The sequence below is a fragment of the Misgurnus anguillicaudatus genome, chromosome 17, assembly GCF_027580225.2.
Source record: "Misgurnus anguillicaudatus chromosome 17, ASM2758022v2, whole genome shotgun sequence".
NCBI classification, from domain to species: domain Eukaryota; kingdom Metazoa; phylum Chordata; class Actinopteri; order Cypriniformes; family Cobitidae; genus Misgurnus; species Misgurnus anguillicaudatus.
The window spans coordinates 18939961-18967935 of NC_073353.2; the positions used below are offsets into that span (position 1 = coordinate 18939961).

Genomic DNA, 27975 nt, shown 5'->3' on the forward strand with positions numbered 1-27975 from the left:
ACACAGTTCAGTTGATCATAAACAGTGAAAATGCAAAGCAGGGTGCGAAGGCGACTGGTCACATAAGGCTGTCTATGGTGTGATGTCATCTTCCGGAAGATGTGAAGTGGCAGACGATGCAGGTTTACTGCGCTTACTGTATTCCAGTGAAAGGCGTTTGACAGCTTGTCGTAATAAAGGAAATGGGAGCGAAAGGATAGCATCTCTATGGAGCAAGAGGGGCAAAATACCATATGCTCATCATCTCTATCCCCTCGAATAACAGGTTTTTGAGAAAATGGTGCCCAGTTTGACGACTGGGTAATAATAGACAGCCTGATTTTCATTCCACACATAATACTGAGAGCATCGACCTTGCTGTTGTGACCATGAATCCGGCGGAACAAACGGTTACTTGGCTCATTACGCTCGGGGTTCTGGAGTCCCCAAAAAAGACAATTTCGGATCCGGATGGATTTTTGCAGTCTTCGTTAAAGGATGGGGTCGTCCTGTGCAGGTTACTGGAGCGGCTGCGTCCAGGCACTACCGATAAAGTAAGAGCGCATCCTCCCTTTGACGCACCATATTTCACCGTACGCGTTTATTTTTCTGTAATCCTCTACACATATGTACGTTATTACACCATTGGCCTATTTATTGTGCATTTCGTACGTCATATCAGATGTTTAATCCTCTCTAAATACAGCATACATCGGTGTGAGGAGCAGTGTGCGCTATTGCTGCTGTTGCTCAAGGCAAAAACACGTCAGCCCTTGATTAAAAATATGTTGTAAGGTTTGTCATTTACTCGTCGTTTGGAGGTCGTATATTTCACGAATGCCATCGAGAGAAAACGTGTTAAACAGGATATTTATCAACTGTAGGTACGACAGTGATGTAAATGATAGCTAGTGTACGTTATGGAAACCTGAGGATAAGCGCATGCAAATCGCACAAGGGCTGTGCATGAATGGCACAAATATGTTAGCGATTAATTACCAGGTTTAGCCAGGTATATTGGCTTTTTTACACTGAATGCATATGGGATTGGGCCGTCATATATATATATTACTGGCTCTTATTTAAGGAAACAATGTTTTTTTCTCTCATCAGCCTCTGCCTCTCTAAAAAGGACTTCATTCAAAGCTACTTGAAAAGGAACACAAATGTAGTTAACAAAACAAATAGTTTGAGTGAAAAATCTGAACTAGATTAAGCATTAATATAATCATACTTTATAAACATGAAACCACACAGTAACCAACGTTAAAAGCATCAGAATACAAACATACATTTATATATCCAGTGAAAAATATGCATGAAAGTAAATGCAACTTATAAAGTAATCTGCAAATAGATGTTAATATACCTGTATAGGACCTCAAATAATTCAAATAGGAAACTTACTGTTGTTAATAATTAAGCACAGTACAATAACCACTCGGGTATAATGATAGCCAGTGTGTTTTCTAAAGAATGGTGTGTAGTTCATCTTATCGATAAATTATGCAAAGTCCTTCCCTCTTTATTTAGTAAATGCAAAGAGGGGTTTTAAAATATATTTAGGGTCATCTCTGGATGCAAAGACTAACAGCAAATGGCAGCAATACCACAGCCTTTAGCCTTCCCTGAAGCCGAATCCAGTCTGAACTTTTACCCTTATTGAAAAACAGTGAATGTTGAAATCAGGGCTTATAAATGCTGTCAAGATGGCCTATGTGGAACCAAAACATCTAATGTTTGCATATTTAAAGAGGAAACGGAAAGACTAGTGCGCTTGGCCTCTTTTTGGACTGTGTGGGCCGCAGCATCATGTTTCTGTCAGGACGTCATTGTGACCAGCCAAAAACCAGCTGAGTAAAGATACATACCAATGAGGTCTTTTCCATATCTTCGTCAGATGTGGAAAAGACGTCCATGAGGAATGTGTTTTTATGACGTGTTCTGAACAGTCAATGTTGATTTCCACAGGCTCTCTGTACAAGGTTAAAAATTTGTTCAAATGAGGTCATGGTGGATATTAAAAGACGTCCTTCTGACCATTCAATGTGGATGTCCTTCTGACCATTCAATGTGGATGTCTTTTTTTATATGTCCTATAATGTAATACTAATTTTAGATAATTTATACTGCTTCCGTACCAAATAAAGTCTAATGCTGCATTTAATTACAATTCTTATTTATTTATGTAATGTCCAGTTGTAGATGCAAAACCTCTATAGGCTCTATGTGTTTTAGGAAAGCAAAGTGAGACGTATGCTACAGTGGATAACAGTTAACAACTATAAAATAGGCCTACTCTGGTGCATACTAAGGTGTTCCAAAGCAAGGTGTATGTTCTCATTCACCTCAATCACACTGCATGATGATCCTGAAAAAATAAAGTAAAATTGCCAGTGTGGCTTCTGTGTGAACGCAAACACAATAGCTAGAAGTTCAAATATTGGACAGCATCTGTCGAAGAGGGGTCGTAGTTAGATGTCCAGATACTGAACTGGATTTTCAGGTTGTGCACACATCTACATGAATAGCCATGCAAAACATGCACATGCAAAAACAAAAACTTTTACTGGTGTGACTAATAATGCTGCTATTTTTAACAAAAAACAGAGACCATCTTTAACCTCTGGTTTAGGGTCTGAATTTAGTTAGCCTACAGTTTCACTTATCCCAATCAAACATATTGGAATAGCTGCAAATTTACCATGTTTTTCCTTTCTGCACATTTTATATGTTACAGGACATTGGCCAAACAATACTTTAACAGTATGGAGTACATTATAAAATGAGACGTAAAGCCAAGAATGATAATTAGCGGGAGCCCATTTGATTGGCTGTCCTCCTGCGAAAAAAAACCCGCTCATAGCCAACGTTCCAGCTGTAGTGTAAACTCTGCTAATCTCTAAAATTTAATACGATTTTTAAAACTATACCTATTGTTATCGTCCTTGTGGTATGGTGCATTAAATCTGTTTTAATACAAAATTAGAAAAACATTGGTTAGGCCTGTTATTTGTTCCAAAACGACTCTGCTCCGCGAGCATCGTTCTCGCTGAGCAGAGACTCAAATGAGATTACAAAAAGCATGTATAAAATGCTTTAACTGTTGTAAAATTCTCTGTAAAACTTATTTTGTACTTTGTTTACTTTTCGAAATACCTGAGGAGAAATCTCTTACCGAAACGTTTCATTTTCCCCGCCAGCACAAGGGTGTGTGGTGGGGTGTGTTGTATCCTTTCGACTTAATGCAGCGCAGCGCAGACCGACCGGCGTGTGACATCAAAGTACCGCGAGAGCTCGGCTTTCCAAACGCTCTCACGGTATTGTGATGTTACAAGGTGATCTATCTGCGCAGCACTAATCCCGCCTGCAAACGTCATTTCCTGCTACAGATGCTGCTCACTTCCACAGAATCTCTAGATCCGATGTCCGATGTGTGTGTTTGGATATGGTGGTCATACATAGGCAGTCTGTGGACTTTCTTGCATGATCCAGTTGCCTCAGAAAAAAATTGTTAAGAAAAAAATACTCAGACCTTTTCCAACTTCTTATTTTATCAGATCTTCACAGACCCCAAAACCGACTGCGAATGCTTGAGCAACATCACGGAGTTTCTCAAGGGCTGCGTTGTGTTTCGCGTGGAGGTAAGTGGATGCATTTATCATTTGACTAACTAGTATGCTGCAGTATTGTTGCATTGGCGCCACGATGAAAACAACTGACAAAGGATAACAGTTACGTACAGTAGAGAGACTGGATGATCTGAGTGAGATGATTCAAAATTCATTGTCATCCTCAGAACCAAAACTTTGCAATTCCCTAAAAAATATTACTAGATTTCATTATTGTCAGCAATTCTTGACGTTCATCAATGTTTTGCTAACGAGCTTGGTCGACACAGCATCAGCATAGTCGATTCAACGGCTTTAGCATCAGTATGAATGGCATTGCATTGTCCATTCACGTACAGTTTGTCTGTTTCATGATTTGAATCTCTGAATTCAGACATTTGTCTTTGCTTGGTTCTAGTCAACAAAAGTGGTTCATTTAAAACGTCAGTGTATTTAAAGCATCAATGTTTGTCAGAGTGGTGCTTTATTGTTTGTTTGTCAAAAGGGTACCACCAAAACATTCATGCACAGTGATGAAGCTGGCCTCTTTATTAAAGCTGTGTTGTGAGGTTAGGGTATATAGAAACGTTTTAGGATAGGATATAGACTTAATGCAGAGTGTTGATATAGATTTTTACCAAAAAACTTTTGGCCGATACCAATATTTGTCACTTACTTAATTATTTAAAATGATTTGTCACTAAATGCATATTTGTCATTAAATAGATAATTAATTGGATTTAATTGTTTGTTTTAAATGTATATATTTAATATGTATGGTTCATTCATCATAAAGACCAAGAAGTATGAAGCAGTACACACAGGCTTAACTTAAATATTTTTTCCAAAATTTTTGCTGAAACTCTGAAGCTGTGTTTTTTATCTGACACTTTGGATTATACTTGATTAATTATAGATTTTATTTGCATGCCAGCTTGGACACATGTGTACCAGAATGATACACAAAAGGCTAGGGGGACTCTGATCTATGCGCATTTATTATAGAACAGATGGTTCAGGCTAAAGCTGATGTATTGTCAAGTGCATCCAGAAGTGTTGGGGTTAGACACGCATCACATATGGAGCTCTTCTTAGTCTCATAATATTCACCAAATAGCTATGTAAATTAGTTAACAGTTATAAAATTAAAAGTGTTAAAAACGGAATATGCAATAACTTACTATGAACAAAATTATGAACTTGATATTATATACACTTGATACAATATTTGATTATGATACAATAATGCTTAATGTTTGTAAACTCGGTTTAAATAATGATAAAAATATATCTGAAAACTCACGATACACACCACCTTCTGTACGTTCCACAATACTGTCATAGCGTACCAAACACCGTCTGGTTTCCCAGTCGTGCAGAAACATTGTTTGGTTCTGAGGGTGAGCTGTCCAGTTGTATTAGTGTATAGTTACACCCCTAAACAACATGCATGTTTCACATCTTTCTGGGCAAAGAAAGCATAACTCTCTCTGTCATTCTCTCTGTTATCTGCATCAACCAAAAACTCTGACTACACATAACTTTTTGAGGTATTAAAATCATTCAGTTATAATTTTGATATATCTTGCAGCCCTAATTACAACCTAAACCGTATACCTTTTAATATTTTGAAATGTTCAAGTTAAGATAGCATTAGGCTATTTAACGTTTGGGATTAATGTGATTGGTGTTTCTAGTAGGTTTTAAGATGAGATTTTACACATAAATAAATGTTAGCTCTGTCTGTGACACTTGAGGTAGCCAATAGCACTTTTCACAATCGATTTATGTCATATCTTCTGTATTTTTCCATGATCAGCCGATCCACAGATAATTCAGAAAAGTGTACTAGGCTATACCTTTTTTATTTAAATCATGTGCTTCTTTGCTATCAGATTTGCTGTTACACCTGTAATTTGATCCTTGTCAACCTGTTTAAAGGTGTTTGCTTGGCCTAAAAACATGGCAAAACCAGCTAGTCAATGTTACTTATGGCAATGCATTAAAGGAAAACACCACCGTTTTTCAATATTTTACTATGTTCTTACCTCAAATTAGATGAATTAATACCTATCTTTTTTTCAACGCGTGCACTTAATCTTTGTACAGCACGTCATGAATGTGTTAGCATTTAGCCTCGCCCCATTCATTCCTTAGGATCCAAACAGGGATGAATTTAGAAGCCACCAAACACTTCCATGTTTTCCCTATTTAAAGACTGTTACAAGAGTAAGTATGCTGGCACAAAGTAAAATGTGGCGATTTTTTTAAGTGGGTAAAAAATGAAACTATATTGTATGGTGGAAGAGCACTTAGTTTGCTGCACTTTGACCCCAGCAATCAGTAACATCATCACTCCTGACCAGTGTTGAGGGTACCGCATTACGTAATAAAAAAAGTTTTTGATTTTTAATTTGATTAAAAAATGATGTACTGAATTAAACTAAATGTAGTCACATTATGCACTTTATGCGTACACACCTGTGTGGGAACAGTTTGAGTCAGAAACTGAGATGGCAGGCCAGAGCTTGACATTTTTCTGACGAAATATGCAATTTCTGAATGCAGAACTTTTCAGTCATAAAACCACCTGCAAGGCCTGAAAGATATCAAGCCTCAGCCAAGAAAATGTAATGCAAAAGTAACTAAAAAGTAATGTAAGCATTATTGTCCATAAAAAGTAACTAAGTAACACAATTAGTTACTTTTTTGGGAGTAACTTAATATTGTAATGCATTACTTTTAAAAGTAAATTTCCCCAACACTGCTCCTGACTACTCCCCTTCTCGCTTAAATTTCCATCAATATTACTGCGCCTGAGGTTGAACTGCTGCAAACTAAGTGCTCTTACGCCATACAATATAGTTCTCATTTTTTATCTGCTTAAAAAATCACCATGTTTTATTTTGTGCCACCATCACTGATCTATATAAATGACTGGATTGCGCATAGAACGCTTGACGTAACTGCGTGAGGTGAAGCCAGCGCAGAGTTCGAGCCGCCATCTTGGTATACCCAACCGGCAGAGAGCGTCATTGACTTCCATTCAAAATCATGATCAAAATGTATCCCCTTTAACAGCGTATCAGTTACACAAGGTTAATTTTTAGGATATGTGTACGTTAATTATTTGTTAATTCTGGTGTTATTTGCAATGTTTATGTTTTAATCGGGCAGGATAATGGATTTATAAAAAACCGTTAAGGTGAGTGTGTCTGTTGCATTTGTTAATGACACGGGTATAAATAAAGTTTTTTTGACATTCAGCTACACGGTGACGGTCAGCGTTATTTCTCTAAATAAGTTTAGGTAACTTGTAAGTTTAGATAACATAATTACAAAACTAGCAAATTATTGCATGCACATACGGTACAAAGCATGATTATTTATTTAGATTTCAGAATGAGCTCGTTTATTGTCATTAATACTAAATATGCTGCGGTCTGTCTGCTGATCTGATACTGTAATGAAGATGAATGTATAATAACTGTTTAAAAAGCAAAATGTACAACTTTCAGTAAATAACTATTTACATGCTTTGGACGTTTGTGTTGTAATAATGTACAGGGTAACTTCACATATAAAAACGAATAAGAGTAAAGTGATGTTTTATCATTAAAATCTGACAACGTCCATTGATTTAATAGAACGTTTGGGTATACCAACATGGCGGCGCGGTGGCTTCACATGTGTGACGTCATGCGCAATCCAGTCATTTATATAGATCAGTGGCCACCATACTTACTCGTGTAACTACTCATGTAACAGTCTTTAAATAGGGAAACATGGAGGTGTTTGGTGGCTTCTGGGTTTATCCCTGTTTGGATCCTGGGGAATGGATGGGGCTAGGCTAATGTACTAGATTCAATGTACGCATTGAAAAAAAGATAGGTATGTATCAATTAGTCTAAGTTGAGGTAAGAACTTAGTTAAATATTAAAAAATTTAAGGGCAGGTACATTGTGCTTTGCAAGATTTGTGTCAGACCACACTTGACCAAACCAGTGTTATATTAGAAAAGGTCAGCATTTGGTTTTCTACAATGTTGTCTCCAGCACCACAGTGTCTACAGCTACATTTATAAAAATTGAAAAGTGCATAAACCGCTGTGAGCATTGTTCAAAGATGTTTCAAGGACGTTTCATTGTGCTGTGTTTGCATCATGTACAGGACAGGTTACAGTATATGTGTCCAGTTCACGGTCTATTCGAACAACACAAGCTCTTCAGAACCTCACTCACAGTAAAGCTTTGAGTCTTTTCAGCTGAGATTTGAGTTTGGCTATGTTATATGATATTTCCAGAACACACAGATCTGTCTGTTCAGTTTTACCCTGATTCCATAATGCAGCTAGGTTTAGGGTTAATGTCCAGATACATGAAACATCTAAGTGGGAATTTTTAGTCCTACAGCGCCCCTACAAATGTGTTGATGTTTATAGAGTTAAAGTCTGTATAAATGAGGTTGTTTTTAGTGTTCAGTAAAACTTTAGTGCTTTGCTTATATTGCTGCAAATGATATGCCGCTGTTCTTTGTTTGTTGCTACAAGCTGTGCTATTCCTTCTTGCTCTTTTAGATACCAAACAAGCAATCCTTTCTTTTGCTGTTAAATCTAGCCTTAGATAGAATAAGATTTGACATTAAGTAAATCATAAAAATGAGGATTTGACACAACTATTTTTGGGAGATAGCATCTTAACATCCTTATGTAGACTTTCAAATATTTACTTCAACTGCAAAGCTAAGTCATAATTTGCAAACAGACTATTATTTATACACTTAAATAGTTCATCATTGAATGTCCACTTCTCTTTGCTCCTCTCGGGGTATAAACTGTAATCAGAGCGTAAAGTAAAGCTGATATTTTACTCTCACTGAAGATGCATGCACAACCACACACAACTGTCAAACAGATGACCCAAATACTGCCAAAAAAGGAAACACAGTTTAACAAATCAGATTGCTTACTTTATCAGCAAAGAAACATTGACCATGTCTGGCCGACCACACAGCCTACTCAGGGTCTGAACCTTAAAAATGTCTCGTAATATTCTAGGGATTATTGTGTTGAAGATATCCACCCAATTTTTTACGTAAATGTGGGTGCCACCATCTTTGAGCTCTTTGGTGTTAGACTTCCGGTGAGCCACTAAAGTTTCGAGTGATACAAGTGTGTCGTTTTTACTGGTGCGTAGAAATTGACCTATGTCATTGCTAAAAAGCAACATTGTTTTGTGTATTATCTGGTGTAATGCAATGTGTTTGCATGGTTTATAGTTCAAAAAACAATTTTTTTCCACATAGTGTATATTTTTGTAACTCCAGATATTCCGCCTTTCTCAAATGTTTCGATTTTTTTTTTTTTTTTTTACAAAAACTCATTGATCTGAAAAGCGCTGTGTCCCTGATTGGCCAGCTAATCTGTACGTTGTCCTGAATACCTCTGACGTCAGCCAGAAATGTGATGCTCCTTACCATGTTTGAAAGATTCGCTGACAGGAGTTAACTTACAGGGTATGAGTCAAAGAGGGAGGAATTATGATAATGACTATTGTGTCTACTTGGTATGCACCGAATATTCGGCCACTGAAAATTTTTGGCCGAAAATGTCCCAAAAGAGCATTTTCAGTTTTCGTCCGAAAGACTTTTATCACCGAAACAATACGGCCGAAATGTTGTTATGACGCAAAAACAGAAACCGCGACCTGTACGTGGTTGTGTGAAGCTTCTGCGGTGTGGACATATTTCAGTATCCCTGTTTCTTAATTCATTCCCTAGCTCCCGAGGTCGTGAATCATTTCATCGTGTATGCAGGTTGGGCACTGAGGAACTCTAGCTCACTTGACATTGGGACACTGTTCACTTATATCCTGTGACTTGGCAAAAAGGCGCTAAAGTGAGCAGCTTTCTGTACGCACAGATGCACATGCGGTTAAATGTGTCCGGTCCAGGTCCAGTCAGACGTGAACATCCCTGTGCCCTTTTAAAGATCAGAACTCTTGATGTGTAAACTTTAGAGAGAGTTGCGCTACTGTATCTCAAATTGTATCCATTAACATACATTTGTCGAATAGAGCAATGAAAAACAACGTTTTTATGTGGAGCGACTGTTTAACTTTAGGCTGCGCCGTTTGGAATTCGCAATCCGTCTGTGTCCACACGCATGCTTTTAAGTGCACTCAGTAGTGCATACACGGAGAGACGCATTTCAAAAAGCAAGCGAACATAAAATCTTTCTGTTCTTGACAGGGCACATACAAACAAAAGATCTTCACATTATTCTTTTTCTAAAAAAACCATTTGTTTATGTCTAAAAGGTGTAGCAGAGGATTTTCTCGAATTTTAGAAAAGAACCGCCTTCTCCACTATTTTAAAAAATGCAATTGCACAACACTCTTTTGATTGACAACTAGGAGGACCAATAGTCTTGATGATCCACCCGGAAAAAGAAAATCCTCCGCAGAGACAGTAACCTCAATTAACCTACTTAAGTCTGTGTCATTAATGTTAATCAAACAACCCAAGACAAGAGAAAATTACTTCTGTGGTTTTAAAAAATAATAATTATATTTAATTTATACAATAAAGACAGTGTTATGATTCATTAATTCAATGTCTGTACCTAATGCTAATTTCGGACCTTACATAATGTGCAACTTTGTTCTTTTTTAAAAATGTTTGTAGTTTCTTTATTTATTAATGGTTTTTTCCCACCCCTTTTTTGCTGATCCGAAAAATAATCTGATCTGTGCCTCAAAAACTGTAATCTGATCCGAACCGTGAGTTTTGTGATTCGTCACACCCCTAGTAAAGTTAGTACACAGTCATAGCCATGAATGCAATGGTACGAATAATTTGCAAAATCTCTTTCAGTGTTTCGGTTTTCAGCCTTGGTTTCTTCTTTTTCGGTTTCGGCCAAGAATTTTTATTTCAGTGTATACCTAGTGTCCACGTCAACAGGCCCAGGAAGTAAACTGTTGCCTATAATCTGTGTGTTTTTTTTGTAGTCCAAGAAAAGAGATTTACGTTGGGGTTGTTACCTTTTGCATATCGTTAACATGTACTAATACACACTTACACACAAAAGGAAATATAAATATGTTAATCAGACAATATGTGCTCTTTAATGTATATTATGAAATCCAGAAAGATTTCTCAAGATCTAACTCATTATTAAAATGTTGACAGCAAGGGACAAACAGGAGTAGATGATGAATTGGTCCCCAAAAAGAATGCATACTAAACAAAATGCCATAATTTGCAAAGTTCTACAATGGGGTTAACATGGCTAAAAAGACCCCTTTTTGGACTTTTATTTTTAAGAGGACACTATTTTCTCTCAAGTTTGCAAGGTGTATGAAATCGGCCTATCATCTAACAACTATTTTTGATTGACATGCCACTGCTCTGTAATAATGAAATTTATGTTTTCTTCACTTTGTAGCCGTTTGAGGCTGCTGACCTGTTTCAGGGTCACAACTTCAGCAAAGTCCTCACTACACTGGTTGCCCTCAATAAAGTAACTGCAGGTGAGTGTCTTATATTTATCAACTGTCCAAGTGAAACTTTTGAAACCCAGCTGCATCCACAGATGTGTGTGTGTGTGTTTATAATGGAGTGCAGTAATAGTATCGCACATTATTGCCTTAGTGTGTTATTTTCCTCTGTGTTGTCTCGGTCTGATATAGATATTGGCATAGACGGTGACTCTGTATGTACGCGTCACTCCTCCGCCCACCGGATCAAGTCCTTCGAATCTCTAGCCTCCCAGTCTTCACTGGGCAGATCTTCTAAACTGCTTCATAACCAGTTCCGTAGCTTGGTAAGCAGCACTGGTGTTCGGTATCTGAGACCCTGTCCACATGTACTATTTTTTAAACTGTACCTTTATCTATACGGATTGGCCGTTTGTCCCCATACAAACCCAGCATCAGGTGATTGAAACCAAAAAAATCCTGTTAAGGTAAAGTTTTCAGAAACTCCAGTTGCAGCGTTGTGGAGTTTTTGGTTTGTTGTTGTTGTTGTTGTTTGTGCAGAGACAAACTCAAACTCATTTTTTATAAAAAATACCCATGTACGTGTGCTGTGGACTAGGCCTCAGATGATCTTGGGAGATCTAGATTCAAGAAAACGTTAATACTTATGTAATCAGATACCAAATGAACCAAGTTGTACACTGTGTTTGGGATACAGTGATACTTGTCACTCTTTTCTGACCATACCAAATTCTTCTGCTTCAGGACATGACGGAGAACAGTAACACTCAGTTAATGGTGAAAGCTCGCTTCAACTTCCAGCAGACCAATGAGGATGAGCTTACTTTCAACAAGGGTGATATCATCAGTGTTACCCGCACGGAAGAAGGGGGTTGGTGGGAGGGCACGCTCAACGGCAAGACAGGCTGGTTTCCGAGCAATTATGTCAGAGAGGTCAAAGGTTTTGGTATGTCGACCACATTTGTGGAGAATTTTCCTATGCCTTGCGATGCAGTTAAATAAGTCAAGGCTGTAACCACACCTGAACATTGGGGGGATTAAAACATCCAGGGCTATATGTATGTATGGATATTAAAAATATCAAATATTGTGGGCTTTCTATATTCATTTTGGCCATTTCTGATTATTGCCCCTATCAATCTCTATTGTGGTTACAGCCCTGAAATAAGTTACATAAAGCCAAATAAAACTGAGAACAGTAAGCGCAACATCTTATTGTAGCATTCATTGTGTCCTTACAGACAAACGGGTGTCCCCTAAATCTGGAACTCTTAAAAGCCCACCCAAAGGTTTTGATGCCGCATCCATCAGTAAAACATACTACAACCTGGTAAGTCCCTTTTTCCATTTCTAACTTCACCATGTAGGAGGTTTTGTGTTGACATACTTGAAATCTAGAGCATATCATTATGTATGTCTTTTCTAAAAATATCTCTTGTTTGTTTTTGCTCAGGTGCTACAAAACATTCTAGAAACTGAAACAGAGTATTTAAAAGAGTTGCAGAACATTTTGTCCAACTACCTGAGACCTCTACTGATGACAGAAAGGTGAGTTGCATTCATCCTGTCAGGAACACATGGCTTACAAATGTCAGTGTGAACACTGAACGTCTGTTCTGAATCACAGTGAGCTACATGTAAAGGTATTATTTAAGCAATATCGCTCGAGTAGGAGTGTGATATAGCTCTATAGCATCACGGCTGTGATTAGGCCAGAGGCACGAGGCCTTAGGCCGAGTGCCGGAGGCAATCACGGCCGAGTGCCGGAGGCAATCACAGCCGTGATGATATAGAGCTATATCACACGACTCCGAGAGTCTACATCTCTGACAGGGATTCACTGGCTCTCATGTTGGCGTTGTTTGTTTTTGATGGTCAAAATGAGATCAAATCAGCAGTATTTGGTGTCATGATAAAACTATTACTTGTTTTCTTATTCATATTTAGTGTCTTTTGTGTTGTTATTGTTTTGCCGTGAGGTAAAAGTTAATAAAACTATACTTCTATAATGTTACTATTGGTTTACCATTTCATCTTAACGCGATACGAGCACTCGGTTATTATTAGACTTCATTCTTGTCAGTACTATATAATATTTTTTATAAGTGTCAGAGAGATATTTTTGCATACTGCTTATAAATATACCAGTGGCGATATCTCATAACATGTTTTAATAGTCACGTCGCGATTAGATAAATGATCAATGTCCACATTTAAAAGCTGTGGTGCTTACCTGCAGTTCCACTGTGTTTTCGCGTTCTGATAAGAGATATAGCTCCAAAAAAAATGAGTGTTTACATTCCTCTTTCCAAGTCTCCACACGATGTGACAAGACATTTTTCCCATTAACTTTAACGTAACATCCAAGAGCGCTGATCTTTGACGGAATAATAACTTCCGATTGGGGATTCACAGACTGATTTACGAGCTAGTGAACTAATGAGACACACGGAGAGTGATTCAAAACAGCGCGGTTGTGTGTGTCCGTGTGTGCCTGCAGTTTTCCATTCAGAGATGAGCCTGTTTAGAGGACCTCCATTCACTAGGTGGCGGAATGATACGAAAGGTGAAGCGGTTACTGTGCCGTTATCAGTAGAATATTGCACGCCTCTTAGCCAATCAGATTCGAGAACCAGAAAGAACTGTTGTATAATTTAAGATATTACTAAGTAACAAGATTGCTGTTTCAAACGGTTGACAACTTTATTTATGCAGCCTGCTATAAATCCCTGGTGACATTTTTGGCAGATACATGAGGAAGGCAATCATATATTGCAATCAAAAACAAATTGATGCCAAGATGGTGGGCAAACAGGATTATGATTTAAAAAGTTGTGAATCTTTACTTATCTCACGGTTCAGTTCGACTATGATTCAGAGGGTCACAATTTGATTCATCTTGTCCACTAATACCCAATTTGGATTTTTAAAGACGAGGTGCGTGATTTTTGAAAAACACTTTTGGAAAAGGGAGCAAGGGTGAATACCAAAACAAACTTACCAATGTCAACAAATGTCAACATTGGCTTTCAGAGATCATGCACCCTGCCTTTAAGAAGACCAAAACTGTTTCGGCTTTTTTATTTGCCAGCTGTTTTCTTAAAAAAAGTGTTTTCCATAATTTTCCAAGTTACTAACCTTAAATAACTGCAATTTACTTTTATATTTATTATTGTATCATGTAATAAAAGCATCCTGCATCATGCCAGTCATCATGATTCCAAGTTTGTGAATCTGGTTGAAAAAATTCAAGGCCCTGGGAAGTTTTTGAAAATATACATACATAGATACAGGTCATTGAAAGTGCTTGAATCTATTTTATGCAAGAAGTTTTTTGAAAAAAAAAAATCCATATTATTCCCTGTGTAGTGTAGGATAATATCATAAAAAATCTAGACCTTTTAATCACACTTGCTTAACTGTTCGCTTTAGATGCTTATATCTTCTGTATGCGAATGTTAAATTCATACCAAAATGCTTTTTTGCATAGTTGTGTTTGACACATGAAAACGTCTCTGGTTACGTATGTAACACTTGTTTCCTGAGAAGGGAACGAGACGCTGCGTCTCCCTTGCCATACTTCTTGTGTCCCTGTAATGCTGTCTTTGGCAATATTTCAGATAGCGATATACTTCCTGGCTCCTGCATCACCCTGTCTTTGTCGTTACGCCTCATCATTGGTTGAATTTGATATACATTCAGACGCACTTTACCTATGGAGGCGTCCCCAAAGTGTCACCGCAGTGACGCAGCCCATTGAAAGGGAACTGTATCTTAATGTATCTTAAAAGGTAACTCGATGTAACCTTGCTCTCACTTGAAATGTGTCCCCACATTTAGTCCTTGAATTTGAGGGTATTGGATCTGGAAAGTCCTTGAAAGGTCATAGAATTTGAAGTTAACTAAGGTGTGGGATCCCTGAGTCATGTGCCTTGCTTGCTTAGCAACATGCTAAAGCTAAAATTTTTGAGGGTCATTCAAAGTGCTATTTGTGTGTTGCATGGAGTTGCTATCTAATATGTATTTGTAATTAGTCGATTGTTAAATGTAATCCTGATTATTGAACATTGACTCACTATGTTTACTCTCCTTTTATTTTCCTTATAGGCTAAGCACTTCAGACATCAGTATCATCCTCGGGAACCTGGAAGAGATCAGCACTTTCCAGCAGACCTTGGTCCAATCACTAGAGGACTGCACCAAGTGAGTTTCATTCTGACCATGTGATTTCTGGGCCGGCTCTTAATGCCCTGTGTAATTTATGATAGGAGGGCCAATGCACTTAGTGAAACGGAGACACAAAGAAATGTATCACATTTCGACTCCACGATGATTAAAATAGACCGGGGTAAAGTAAACATGTGGTCCATTAAAACGATTGAAGTATCACTTAAGGTTTCTAATGTTTACACTAACTTCTACCTGGTGTTTATTGAGTGGATTTTGGATTTGGATATTGGATTTAAATGTATTAAATGCAACACTGTACTAGTATCAATGTTTGTTTGTGATAAAGACTTCCAGAGCTGCAGCAGAAAGTGGGCGGGTTCTTCCTGAATCTTATGCCTCAGATGAGATCCCTATATGTGTCTTACTGCTCCAACCACCCATCAACAGTCAGTATTCTCACTGAGAACAGGTACTGTTCACTGTCATACCATAGCTATGTCCTGATTTCAAAGCGAGCCCATGACGAATGATAACTGCTGTTTTGTTCACTACTTTTCTTTCAGTGAAGAACTCAGTGAGTTTATGGAGGGGAGAGGTGCGACTGCCCCTGGTATTCTCACTTTGACCTCTGGCCTCAGCAAACCCTTCATGAGACTGGACAAATATCCCACATTACTGAAAGAGCTGGAGAGACACATGGAGGTAGAGAGAGAGCATTTACATTTTTATGAATGACACTTTTTTAAGGATAGGTCCCCAAGTGAATTTTCACTACACTAGACTTTTAGCATGCACAGACCCTTACGGATATGGGCAGCAACCAGATATGGTATCACGTGTTACAGCGATGTTTTTTATTTGCACATCATGGATTCTGACACACTTAAATTGCATCATTATGGTTGTTTTGGTATTATTGTACAATATGGTATTGCGTGATTCTCTGAGACTTTTTCCTCCATCTGAAAATATAGCGTATAGCACAGAATATAGCACAGGCATGGAGTTTTGTCATCATTCTCTGTAATTGTATTGATGAAAGCAGTATGAACATTCTTCAAAACATCTCGTTTGATGTTCCACATAAGAAACAAAGTCATACAGGTGTGAAACGATATGAAGGTGTATATATAATAACCATATTGTAATTTTTAAATGAAATATCCATTTAAATCTGCGTTCTTCCCCTTTAGGAGGGTCATCCAGACAGGACGGAAATTCAGAAGTGTATGACGGTCTTTAAAAATCTCTCGGTGAGTCTTTTTGTCCTTTCGTCTTCGAGTAAGTGCTGTACCCTGTCTATCTTGTCTAGTTAGCATGCTGTAGTGTTTCTGACAGACTGGTGTCCTGTGTCTTTCATTCTGCAGTTAGGTGTGGATCATTACCATGGCAACTAGCCTTGTTAACGTATTGTTTCCATGGTTACAGGCACAATGTCAGGAGGTGCGGAAGCGCAAGGAGCTCGAGCTACAGATCCTGTCTGAGACGATTCGACTGTGGGAGGGGGAGGATATCAAGACTCTTGGTTCTGTGCTGTATATGAGTCACGCCATGGTCCAAAACCATGGCTGTGAGGTGAGACGGCACAATGATCGTAATAGTGCTGGTGGAGCGGTAAACAGACATAATTTGTGATTGTGTACTTCTTTGTGGGTATAGAGAAAAATGTTATCCATGTCAAATTTACAAGTTCTTGAAAGGATTTGAGTAAGTAGTGATGTGTTTATGCAGTGGTTTAACCCTTTAATGCATTAATTGTTTAAAATCTGCCTTTTTCCATGTTTAAAGGATAATTCCGGTATTAACACTTTGAGTCTCATTTCTGGTTTGTTTTGGATGAACTACAGTGATGAACTCGTTTAGAAGCGTCTCTTGACTGCTTCAGAATGGAAGTCAAGGGCCATGCACAAACATGTCATTAAAACAACACTTAACGTTCATTTTCAAAACTGTGCTACTCATCGAGTGGTTGGTTGTGTGCGTTGATGATTAAAAACAAGTAGTGTAGCGAAATACAGTTTCTGTCGTCTCTTGGAAGACTTATTGCTCGCTGATATATCAATCCGCCGCCGGAAACGGAAAAGGGGTCTGTTTACATGTGGTTGTAGTTTTTTTGCTCGGTTTCTCTCATAAGAAATTTTTCCCATATTTGATGGCTCAGTGACCAGCCTTAGGTTTGAAGTTGAGCTCAATTGTGACTGTCTATATGCTAGACACCGAGTTCCATTCAGCGTCCTTGTTCGGCAAAGTGGTTGTCGCCATCAAGTGGTCGGGAGTGTGCTAACGCTTCAGACTCAAATATAGAGCGGAAGTATATACGCGGTTGTGAGGTATCTGAAAAAATTGTTCCACTATAGCAAATAACACGGATTGATATCAAACATTGTGCCAAAATATTTGTTTTTTAATCATCAACGAACACCACGAACCACTCGGTGAGTAGCACAGTTTTGAAAATGATCGTAAGTGTTGTTCAACCATGCAATGATGTTTGTGCATGGTCATTGACTTCCATTCTGAAGCAGTCAAGAGACGCTTCTAAACGAGTCAAAAAGTCAAGACACGACCCATTGTCAAAATTTCAGTGTCCATCACTGTAGTTCATCCAAAACAAACCAGAAATGAGACTCAAAGTGTTAAATACGGAATTATCCTTTAAGTGCTATAATTGGGTCCTCGGTGCGTCTATCAACCTAGAAAATGTGAAAAACATCAACCCAGTAACTTAGTTTTTGGTAACCATTCTCTGCAAGCATGTGAAAAAATAGGTAATTGAAATTTGGCTCCTCCTGTGATGTGAGAAGGGGATAATACTGCCCCTTAATCTCCACTATCCAACCACGGCACTGCCATTTAAAAGGACACACCCAGAAATGGCACATTTTTGCTCACACCTACAAAGTGGCAATTTTAACATGCTATAATAAATTATCTATATGGTATTTTGAGCTAAAACTTCACATACGTACTCTGGAGACACCAAATATTTATTTTACGTCTTTAAAAAGTCTTGTGAAATGTCCCCTTTAAAGGAATGGTACACCAAAAAAATGATGTTTTCACCCTCATGCCATCCCAGATGTCTATCCCAGTTGAACACAAATAATCTTATATAGAACTGTTATCAGGTTATCTTCTGAAATGAGGTTAACCATGGCGAAGTTCCAAAAAGCACATCTGTCCATTATTAAAGTAATTCAGATGACACCAGTTGGTTAATAAATGTCTTCTAAAGCAGAGGTCCCCAACCACCGGGTCGCAAAAACGTCCCGAATTTTTTTTTATAATAGCCACGTAATAGCTTAATTGGGTATTTTGTACTTTAAGAGACGACTTTAAATAACATCAATCATTTCCACTTTTGTACTGGGCCGCGCTCTCTCTTTTTCTCCGCCTCTCTCTCTCTATTCCAGCGCATCAGCGATCTCATTGCTGTCATTAGAGTTTAAGCATACAGTACTTCTAAAACACAATCGATCAAAGAATTGCAGAGGTTTATGAATCTTTTGGAAATGTACCTCACAAATCATGTAAATATGCGAAGACGTTCAACTATGTGACATGGCAAATTACTGAAAAGTAATTATTTTATTCTTCTGTAAAACAACTTCAGAATTATCCAGCGATCGCGGCACCATGATCAAAATAAACTATTAATAATATTTTAACGGATACACTTTTAACGTAGGTTTGAAAGGAACCTAAACAGTCATGTGTCAAATCATCATTAAAATCATATGGTAAACGTGAGTCGCCGTGCCTCTGCACCCAGCCGCAATTCTTCTGGCATCTGTCCTCCTTCACTGCATTTTTTTCTCTTCTCTTATTTGGAATTGGGGCTCGAGCCCAAGCAAGATTTGAGCTGCCTTCGAGAACAGCAAGCCAAGTTTGTTTAGGCTACCGTTAATTAAGACTAGATGGGTGACGAGCTATATTTAAAATCACTTTACACAGGAACAAGACGCTACTAGTCATAATGGCTGTATATATATTGTTGTTGTTTTGCAGGAGAGGCCTGAGCGTTACCTTCTGCTGTTTCCTCACGTTCTTCTCATCCTGTCTGCCAGTCCAAGGATGAGTGGCTTCATCTATCAGGTCTGAACTGCTCTCAGACTTCTTTACATCATGGCCAAATAAATCCCACTGTCTTGCTTTAACACCCCCTAAAATCCACTCAAGCCTTGCTTCTCTAAACACACATTAAAAAAGCCCTTCCGGACTTAGCATAAAGAGAAAATTAGCTTGCTTTGTTTTTTCAGGGCAAGTTGCCTTTAAATGGGATGACAGTGACCCCATTAGAAGACTGTGAAAGCCATAAAAATGCTTTTGAGCTCTCTGGTAAGGACAAACTGGCTATCACATAGTGTTTGACCCTTTTGCTTGGTTGTTGACTGTGCATGTGTGTGTTTCTTTTATACAGGAAACATGTTTGAAAGGCTTCAGGTGATCTGCCTGAACAAACAGGATCAACAGGACTGGCTCGAGCACCTGAACAGACAGACCAAACACACCTCCATGACTGCTCCAAGCATGAAGCCACTCACTGTCCCCTGCCACACAGTGAGAGTCCTGTTTCTATTCATAATTATTTCTTTGGTGTGACGCTGCTAAATGTTTTATTGCAAGGCGACTTTCATATTGGTCACTGCAGTGTAGATTAAAAAAAACCTCCTTTATCAATTTAACCTTTCTTGTTTTTCTGTCTGTCTCTCTAGCTTCCGTCTCACCCGCTTACGCCATCTAGACATGCAGAAAGCCGAAGCCTCACTGTTGCCCCCGCCTACCACACCCTTCCGCACCCCTCCTCTCATGGGACCCCTCGCAGCACCATGATGTGGGGCCCTCTTGAGCCTCCCAAAACCCAAAAGCCCTGGAGCCTGAGCTGCTTGCGTCCAGCACCCCCACTCAGGCCCTCAGCTGCTCTCTGCTATAAAGAGGTGCACAGACTTTCTAAAAATTACAGTACCTTTTTAATAGTATCTCTGCTATAAAAATAAGATTTCTTGTGTTATGATCTCTTTAAATAGTGTAAGTGATTTTCAAGTAGGTTAGTCTATACTCAAAACGTGGCCTCTGCATTTAACCCATTCCATTAAGTAGTGAACACACGCACCCAGAGTAGTGAGCAGCTATCACTGCAGTACCCATGGAGTAATTGGGGATAAAGGTGCCTTGCTCAAGGGCACCTCAGTCGCAACCGAGAGGCAACCTTCCGATCTTTCTGATGAAGCCAACATTAAAATTACTTAAGGAGACACTCCACTTATTTTGAAAATATGCTCATTTTCCAGCTCCCCTAGAGTTAAACATTTGATTTTTACCGTTTTGGAATCCATTCTACTGATCTCTGGGTCTGGCGTTACCACTTTTAGCATAGCTTAGCACAATCCATTGAATCTAATTAGACCATTAGCATCACGCCCAAAAAATAACCAAAGAATTTCCATATTTCTCCTATTTTAAATTTTAATCTTCTGTAGTTAAATCATGTACTAAGACCCACGGAAAATTTAAAGTTACGATTTTCTATGGCGATATGGCTAGGAACTATACTCTCATTCCGGCGTAATAATCAAGGACTTTGCTTCCGTACCATGGCTGTAGCAGGGGCATTAATATAAAAATAGTTCCCTTGGTACCTTCAATAGCAGGGGACTATTTTCAATGCACTGCGTAATATCATTGTGCCTGCTGCAGCCATGGTATGGGTCTTAGTACACGATGTAGCTACAGAAGAGTCACGTTCAGGAAAAAATATCGAAACTGTTTGGTCATTTTTGAGTGCAATGCTAATGCATACCTGTCAAGTATCCCGTTTTGGCCGGGAAAGTCCCGTATTGTACTCTTCTTTCCGCCGTCCTCCCGAGTTAGTATTTTCCCGTAAATCTCCCGTATTTAAACCTGCGTTATTAAAAAATAACAATACCCCAAAAGATAAAAATTCCCAATCTGAGCTCTGTCACTAGCCTCACTGTAATGCCACCTTCATGTACTGGATCTCACACGGGGGGAAGGAATAGGATGACGTTAGGATGACACTCCTTCCAAAACACTCTTAAAGAATGCCTAGTCTGAAAGAAAATTGTGCAATAACTCACTAACAGAGTAAAGGAATCTTATGTGAAATGAAAAGAAAAACTTGACAGGTATGCGCTTATGGTCTAATCAGATTCAATGGATTATGCTAAGCTATGCTAAAAGTGGTACCGCCAGACCTATTTTAAAAAAAGTGGAGTGTCCCTTTAAACTGCAATTCATTGCCTGGCTGCTAGAAGCTGGCTCTAAAAGGGAGTCAATTCCCATAGACCCCCATGTTAAAATGCCCAACTTTAAAGCAGAAAATAATGTTTACAGACTGCTACAAAAAGTGAATTTGGTCTATATAGCTAATTTTCCCTTAATGACCACTGTTAGGCGGTTGAATTTTTTTGTAACTCATCCGTCCGTAACATTACGGACCCTACGTCCATATTTTTTACAGTCTATGGACTCAAATTGGCGACCTACGGGTTACAAGCCCAACTCTCTAACAATTAGGCCACCCCAAATAACCTTGTGAACATCATTTATTATCGCTGACACTCACATTTATTTTGTTCATTCTCATCTTTCAGGACCTCAGTAAAAGCCCCAAGACCATGAAAAAGCTGCTTCCCAAGAGAAAGCCTGAAAGGAAGCCATCCGATGAGGAGTTTGCACTGAGGAAGAGTAAGTCACTTAGTTGCTGTTACTAATATCAAGCATATCTGAAAGATTGTGTTTCTCATGTGAACTGTAACCCGTGCAGGTACTGTGGCTCTGGAGGAGGATGCTCAGATTTTAAAGGTGATTGAGGCTTACTGCACGAGTGCCAAAACCAGACAGACCCTCAACTCGAGTAAGTCACACGCATATGCTTTCCTATCTCTGTGTATATCAACTAAGGCCACTATTGGCCCTTATTAAGGGCACTGCTGCCTTTTACAAATGAAACTTATATAAAACTCTTTCATGAGTTTACTGCTCACACTTGTCTCTTTGGAATAAAAATCATTATTACCGTGGGTTCACACCAGCCCTGTTTGAGGCGTCTACTGCGTCTAGTTTGCCGCTTGAACATTTTGAGTTTACTCGCTTCATTCGCGCGTGAAATTCTAGTCATCGAGACATTCAAGTGGAAATTCGCATCATGGGAGGGGCTTCTGTGACTCCGCTCGATTCCTGTAATTCTGTCACTACTACAGCAACCTCCTGATTGGTTAACACGGTGTGTTTTTCCGCCAAAGTTCAAATTTGTCAACTCGCGTGTTTGCCGCAGCAATGCTCAATTCGCGGAATCGCGTCTACCGCCCCGTGCTAAACACCTAATTTGCGCCGCAATACCTCCAGACGCGCATCAACGCATCTTAACATTGACTTAACATTGAAATCACTCCCGCTTGATGCCTCTAACGTGGCTGGTCTGAACGCAGCATTAAAGGCAGATTTGTTAGTTGTGGTTGTTGTAATTTGTGTAAAATGCGATATAAATAAATGTCATACAATGTTTTTGTTTCAGTCTTTATTATTTTAGTTTTACAAATCTAAATGTGTTTTATAAAAGGTTTTCATCATTTAAAATGTAAAGAGTAAAATAAAATCTATACATAAATGTTAAAGACAATACAAAACCTCTCATAGGTGAGTTTTAACATAACCTTTAAAGAAAAGTAAAAATAAACACAGACATAATACTCTAGTACATAATATAAAATCATACCCTTTCATATAAAATAATCCATTTAACACCCCAGAAGTCCTATTTAAACTTTTATCATAACAAAGTCAATCTTGGATCTCTTTTAACAATATCCTTTTTCTCTCCTTCTCATCATACTTACATTAATTTATCATTTCCCCATCACGCACTTCTTTTATACATTTTATTCAAAAATCATTTTCGTTTTCCTGATCATTATTGGTTCTCCTACATCTTGTCTGTGTGGTTGTACCACTCATATACATCCTTGGTTGCACCCACCCCCTTGGTTGTTTTCTTCCCCTCCATTTGCAATTTCTCCATTCATATGATTTGATCCTCCCGTCATCGTCTTCGACCGGACATCCTCTCCAGCATGGCAAGGCACTGACCTCATGCATAACCACGTGTTGGATCAATCCAGCGTGGACTCTCTGGGCCGCCGTAGCAGCATCTCAAGGCCAGAGGGCACGTCTGACCTTTCAGAGGACTCGGATTATGACAGTATATGGACGGCTCACAGTTACAGGATGGGCTCTGTTTCTCGTAAGAGCTCCTACATCTCCCACCAAAACTAAACCTTGTCCTCACTCCTCTCGTTTTTAGTGACCTTTATTTATTTGAAACCTATTTATTTATTTATCATTCGATGCATATTTATTCGAGTCATATTTGTATTTATTTGTCAGTGTTTTTGTATTAATCTGCACTTCACATCATTTTCTGCAGACATATGCACTTTCCCAAAGCAGTTCCCTGTTGCCTTGACATCTTAACTCACCTTGACACTCCTGACCTCCCTTTCATTACTTTTTACTTCACATTTGGTATTTATTTAAGTGTCCTTTGAAAATATGCTGTTGTTTATTCATTACCGGATGTGTGTTAATGATTTACGCTGTCGAAGGTACAGTGCACTTGGAAGGCAACAAGGGCGGATCCTGCTGTAAAACGATAAAGATGCTAAAATCTCTTAATGTGTTTGTAAATATTATTAGAGTATTAGAGTAATGTCATTCATCTGAAATGTGTGTGTGGTATTAAAACTTGGACCATGTTCTGAATGTGAACATTAGATTGATGCTCTGTTGGCAAAGAGTTTGAACTCATGAACACGCGATCGTGAAAAAACTGCTGACGGTATTACTAGAGAGGTTCTGTTCATACGTATGTGATATAAATGTATTTATTTTTTATCTGTATATGTATTTTGAATGATCTTTGACTTTTTGTATGCTTGTATCTAACATGTAAGTTTATAGTGGTGTCTGCGGTCATGGTGAATTGTATGGAAGTTTACAAAAAACCTGTTGAATTTAATGTTGGTTGAGATTGTATTAGAATACAGGTGTGTGGATGGTAATAGTCAAAGAGTTCCTCACCACTCATTTGAGACTCTTGTCAGTGTTTTATGCTTTTCCTCTTTTATGTATGACGTGTTTATGAGACGAACAAGACAAACCGACTTGCCAATTATTTGAATCATGACAAAGTATATTTCCTCATGTTATGTGATTCCTTGTGACCAAGTTCTATTCTGTGGTTAAAAAAATGAACAAAAAAGAAAATATGAATATTTACTGCCTTTATGTCGGTTATATAAACAGATATTCTTAAAAATCTGTTGAACTGAGAAACGTCAGTGATGTTTACGTGGTTCAAAATTGACATTATTTATGTGTTTGTTATATATATGCAGAGTCCAATATATGACAACATAACACAATGTTGTAATATACATTTTGAATAAATCTTGGATTGTTTTGTACAATGGTTATTCTTTTTGAAGTGTGAATCTAAAGAATTTAAGAAAACCTCTTTGTGTATTCAATTTAATATTTTTCTTCAAACAAGCGTTTTTTTTTCTTTCATTATACGTGGTTGAGAAACATTTACCTTACACTCTTATCAAAAACCCTTGATGGTCCTCTTTCCGAACATGTTTGTTTTGTTTGTTCTTGGACGATCCCTCTCTGCATGACTAACACCCGTCTCACGCACAGTCCTGTGTAAGTCTGATCCAGTTCAAACCGTCCTATTGAGGCACAGTAGTCTTGTAACCGACTTAAATAAGTCCAACTACAGTAAAAGTGTTGAAATCAAACTGCAGGTCTTTTGTTTTGGAACAGGACAGTGGAAAGATGCCGGTCCGGCACTGATAGTTCCCGGAGAGGACAAATTCATTGTAGACGAGTGGAAGACTAATGGTCAGACTTTGGAGGAGAAGTAAGTTTGCATGTGTCTTAATACACTCACCTAAAGGATTATTAGGAACACGGTTCAATTTCTCATTAATGCAATTATCTAATCAACCAATCACATGGCAGTTGCTTCAATGCATTTAGGGGTGTGGTCCTGGTCAAGACAATCTCCTGAACTCCAAACTGAATGTCAGATTGGGAAAGAAAGGTGATTTAAGCAATTTTGAGCGTGGCATGGTGGTTGGTGCCAGACGGGCCGGTCTGAATATTTCACAATCTGCTCAGTTACTGGGATTTTTACGCACAACCATTTCTAGGGTTTACAAAGAATGGTGTGAAAAGGGAAAACATCCAGTATGTGGCAGTCCTGTGGGCAAAAATGACTGATTCAAGCTATAGAAGAGCAACTTTGACTGAAATAACCACTCGTTACAACCGAGGTATGCAGCAAAGCATTTGTGAAGCCACAACACACACACCTTGAGGTGGATGGGCTACAACAGCAGAAGACCCCACCGGGTACCACTCATCTCCACTACAAATAGGAAAAAGAGGCGACAATTTGCACGAGCTCACCAAAATTGGACAGTTGAAAACTGGAAAAATGTTGCCTGGTCTGATGAGTCTCGATTTTTTTTCAGTACGTTTTTTTTTTTTGCTATGAAAATGCAGGGATTATGAAATCATGCAAGCCCCTCATATTTTGCGAGCAGAAATCTGCTTTATGTGGCGAAAGTGCAGCATATTTTAAAAATTGGTCCCCCGCATAAATATGCGGACTTGGGCTGATTATGCATTGAATCATGCGATCGCATAATCTAATTTTTCTGGATTGATTAAGTGTATAGCGAGTGGTTGTTTAAAGCAACACTATGTAGTTTCCATGTAAAAATGACTTACAGCTCCCCATGTGGTTAAAATACGCAACAGTGCCTGGTATCAGACACTCTTCTGCAGGCAGGGGGAGGGGCGGGGCTGTGTTTCCTACCCTCCACCGCCACTTTCAGAGTGTGCTTGTAGCAGCTTGGAGGCTGCTCAGGTTGCAGCAACAGTACAATTTGTCCAGTTAAAAGTTGTTCTATCACTGAAATAATTTTAGAGACATTATTTAAAGGCAAAAAAACTACAAAGTGTTGCTTTAAAGGCGGGGTGCATGATCTCTGAAAGCCAATGTTGACATTTGAAATCACCTAAACCAACACACCCCTACCCCAATAGAATCTGGACCGCCTTTTGATAGACGCGCTCCACACATATGCAATCCAGGCAACGATGTCGGTTAGTAGACATGCATGCCACTTACTGCTGATTGGCTACAAGTGTGTAGTCGGCCCGACTCCCTTTTCCAAAATGTTTTTTTTTTTAAATCATGCACCCCGCCTTTAAATCTGTACATTTCAAAATGGACAGCTAAGGCTTCTTATTGATGCATTCAATGTTAAATGTTTTCCCAGGAGTCTTGTGGATGTTGTTTATGCCCTTAAAGATGAGGTACAAGAACTTAAACAGGTGAGTGTCTCTGTTCATGGGTCTAATGAGGTCTCGGTTATACTCTTATGAATGATGCTTACTACTTTTAACGCTTTACTTTTGTAGATTTTAAGTTGTTTTCTGACTTTATCATTCTAACAGGATAATAAAAAAATGAAAAAGTCATTGGAAGAAGAGCAAAGAGCGCGGAAAGATCTGGAGAAAATAGTTAAAAAAGTGGTGAAGAATATGAATGACCCTTCCTGGGATGAGACCAACTTATGATGTCAGTGTGCCAGAAATCTGTTTGTTTTGTGTTACACTAGTGGTTCAAAAATATTTCAATCAAATCAAATTTCACAAAACAATTTATTTTCAAAAGCATGTTACTACACTTGTTGCACTTAATTTTAATTAACTTTAATTTACAACTCCACTTTCTTGATTAGTAAAGAGTTGGTGTAAATTATAAAAATAAAAAGTCAAAACAAAAGTTGAAATAGCTTAAGTTGTTTTAACTTTATTTTTATAATTTATAGCAATTCCTTAACAGTCAAGAAAAATAAAAAACTTGAAATGACATTTAATGATTAAACTTAAAAAATTTAGTGCAAAAACTGCATTTTTCCAGCATTTGGCATAAACCAGATCATTTCAAATTTCATTGCATTTGTACCACGCAGGTGCTTTTATTTATTTTTGCTTGTGAAATTTTGAAACAACATTGTGAACCGCGTTTTATAGCAGAACAATCAAGTTGTCATTGCTTTAAATTAGGCACACTGCCTGTTTCCATGGCAGTCATTTTATCCCATCAGGTACCACGGTTGTATTCTTGGAAGACCATTATCACTCTTTAATATTTTTCCTTTACCTAATCACACGTAAAAGGTACGTTCACCCAAAAACACACATTTTGTTCTCATTTACACACCTTCATGTTGTTTCAAATGATGTTCTTCAAGTTTTGAAAGAAATTGAATGCTTTACTATATCAACATGATTAATAGGGAGTGAAATTTCAGTGAACATCATCTGTGATAGAAAGTCTGGGTGAGTAAATATTGACAGAATGTAAGTTTTTTTTGGGGGAACTTTTTTTTTAAGGTGTGAAATGGACAACCTCATTCATGATCCCATTGATGTTAGGAATGTGAGTGTACAACTGCTTTACCTTTTAGATTTTCTGCAGATGACCAATTTCAAGCGTTCAGAAATCAATCCCAAAACATTCATTTTACTGTTACATTTCATTTTTAAATAAGGATTTTTATGCAGATATAAGATGCTGTAAGATTCACTGAAAAAAATTATTAATTGAATTGAACAAT

The 27975-nt window shown here is 38.3% G+C and overlaps 1 protein-coding gene across 3 annotated transcripts; it reads left to right on the forward strand.

Annotated features, from left to right (window-relative positions):
* Positions 1-64: 64 nt before the first annotated feature.
* Positions 65-27965, forward strand: arhgef7a (Rho guanine nucleotide exchange factor (GEF) 7a). 3 transcript variants are annotated; one of them, XM_055214450.2, is made up of 22 exons: positions 65-533; positions 3540-3623; positions 11035-11119; positions 11279-11412; positions 11831-12032; positions 12328-12416; positions 12540-12634; positions 15194-15289; positions 15603-15725; positions 15820-15958; positions 16450-16509; positions 16685-16831; positions 19265-19351; positions 19516-19594; positions 19677-19816; positions 19972-20193; positions 21871-21964; positions 22044-22133; positions 23349-23519; positions 25103-25199; positions 26629-26683; positions 26807-27965. In XM_055214450.2, the coding sequence occupies exons 1-22, from the start codon at positions 369-371 to the stop codon at positions 26927-26929; spliced, it is 2577 nt and encodes an 858-aa protein (XP_055070425.2). In that variant the 5' UTR covers positions 65-368; the 3' UTR covers positions 26930-27965. The 3 variants fall into 3 exon arrangements, with proteins under 3 accessions (XP_055070425.2, XP_055070423.2, XP_055070424.2); XM_055214448.2 differs by lacking the exon at positions 23349-23519 and having other exon boundaries at positions 66-533; XM_055214449.2 differs by lacking the exons at positions 25103-25199; positions 26629-26683; positions 26807-27965 and having other exon boundaries at positions 66-533; positions 23349-24772.
* The last annotated feature ends 10 nt before the right edge of the window (positions 27966-27975 follow it).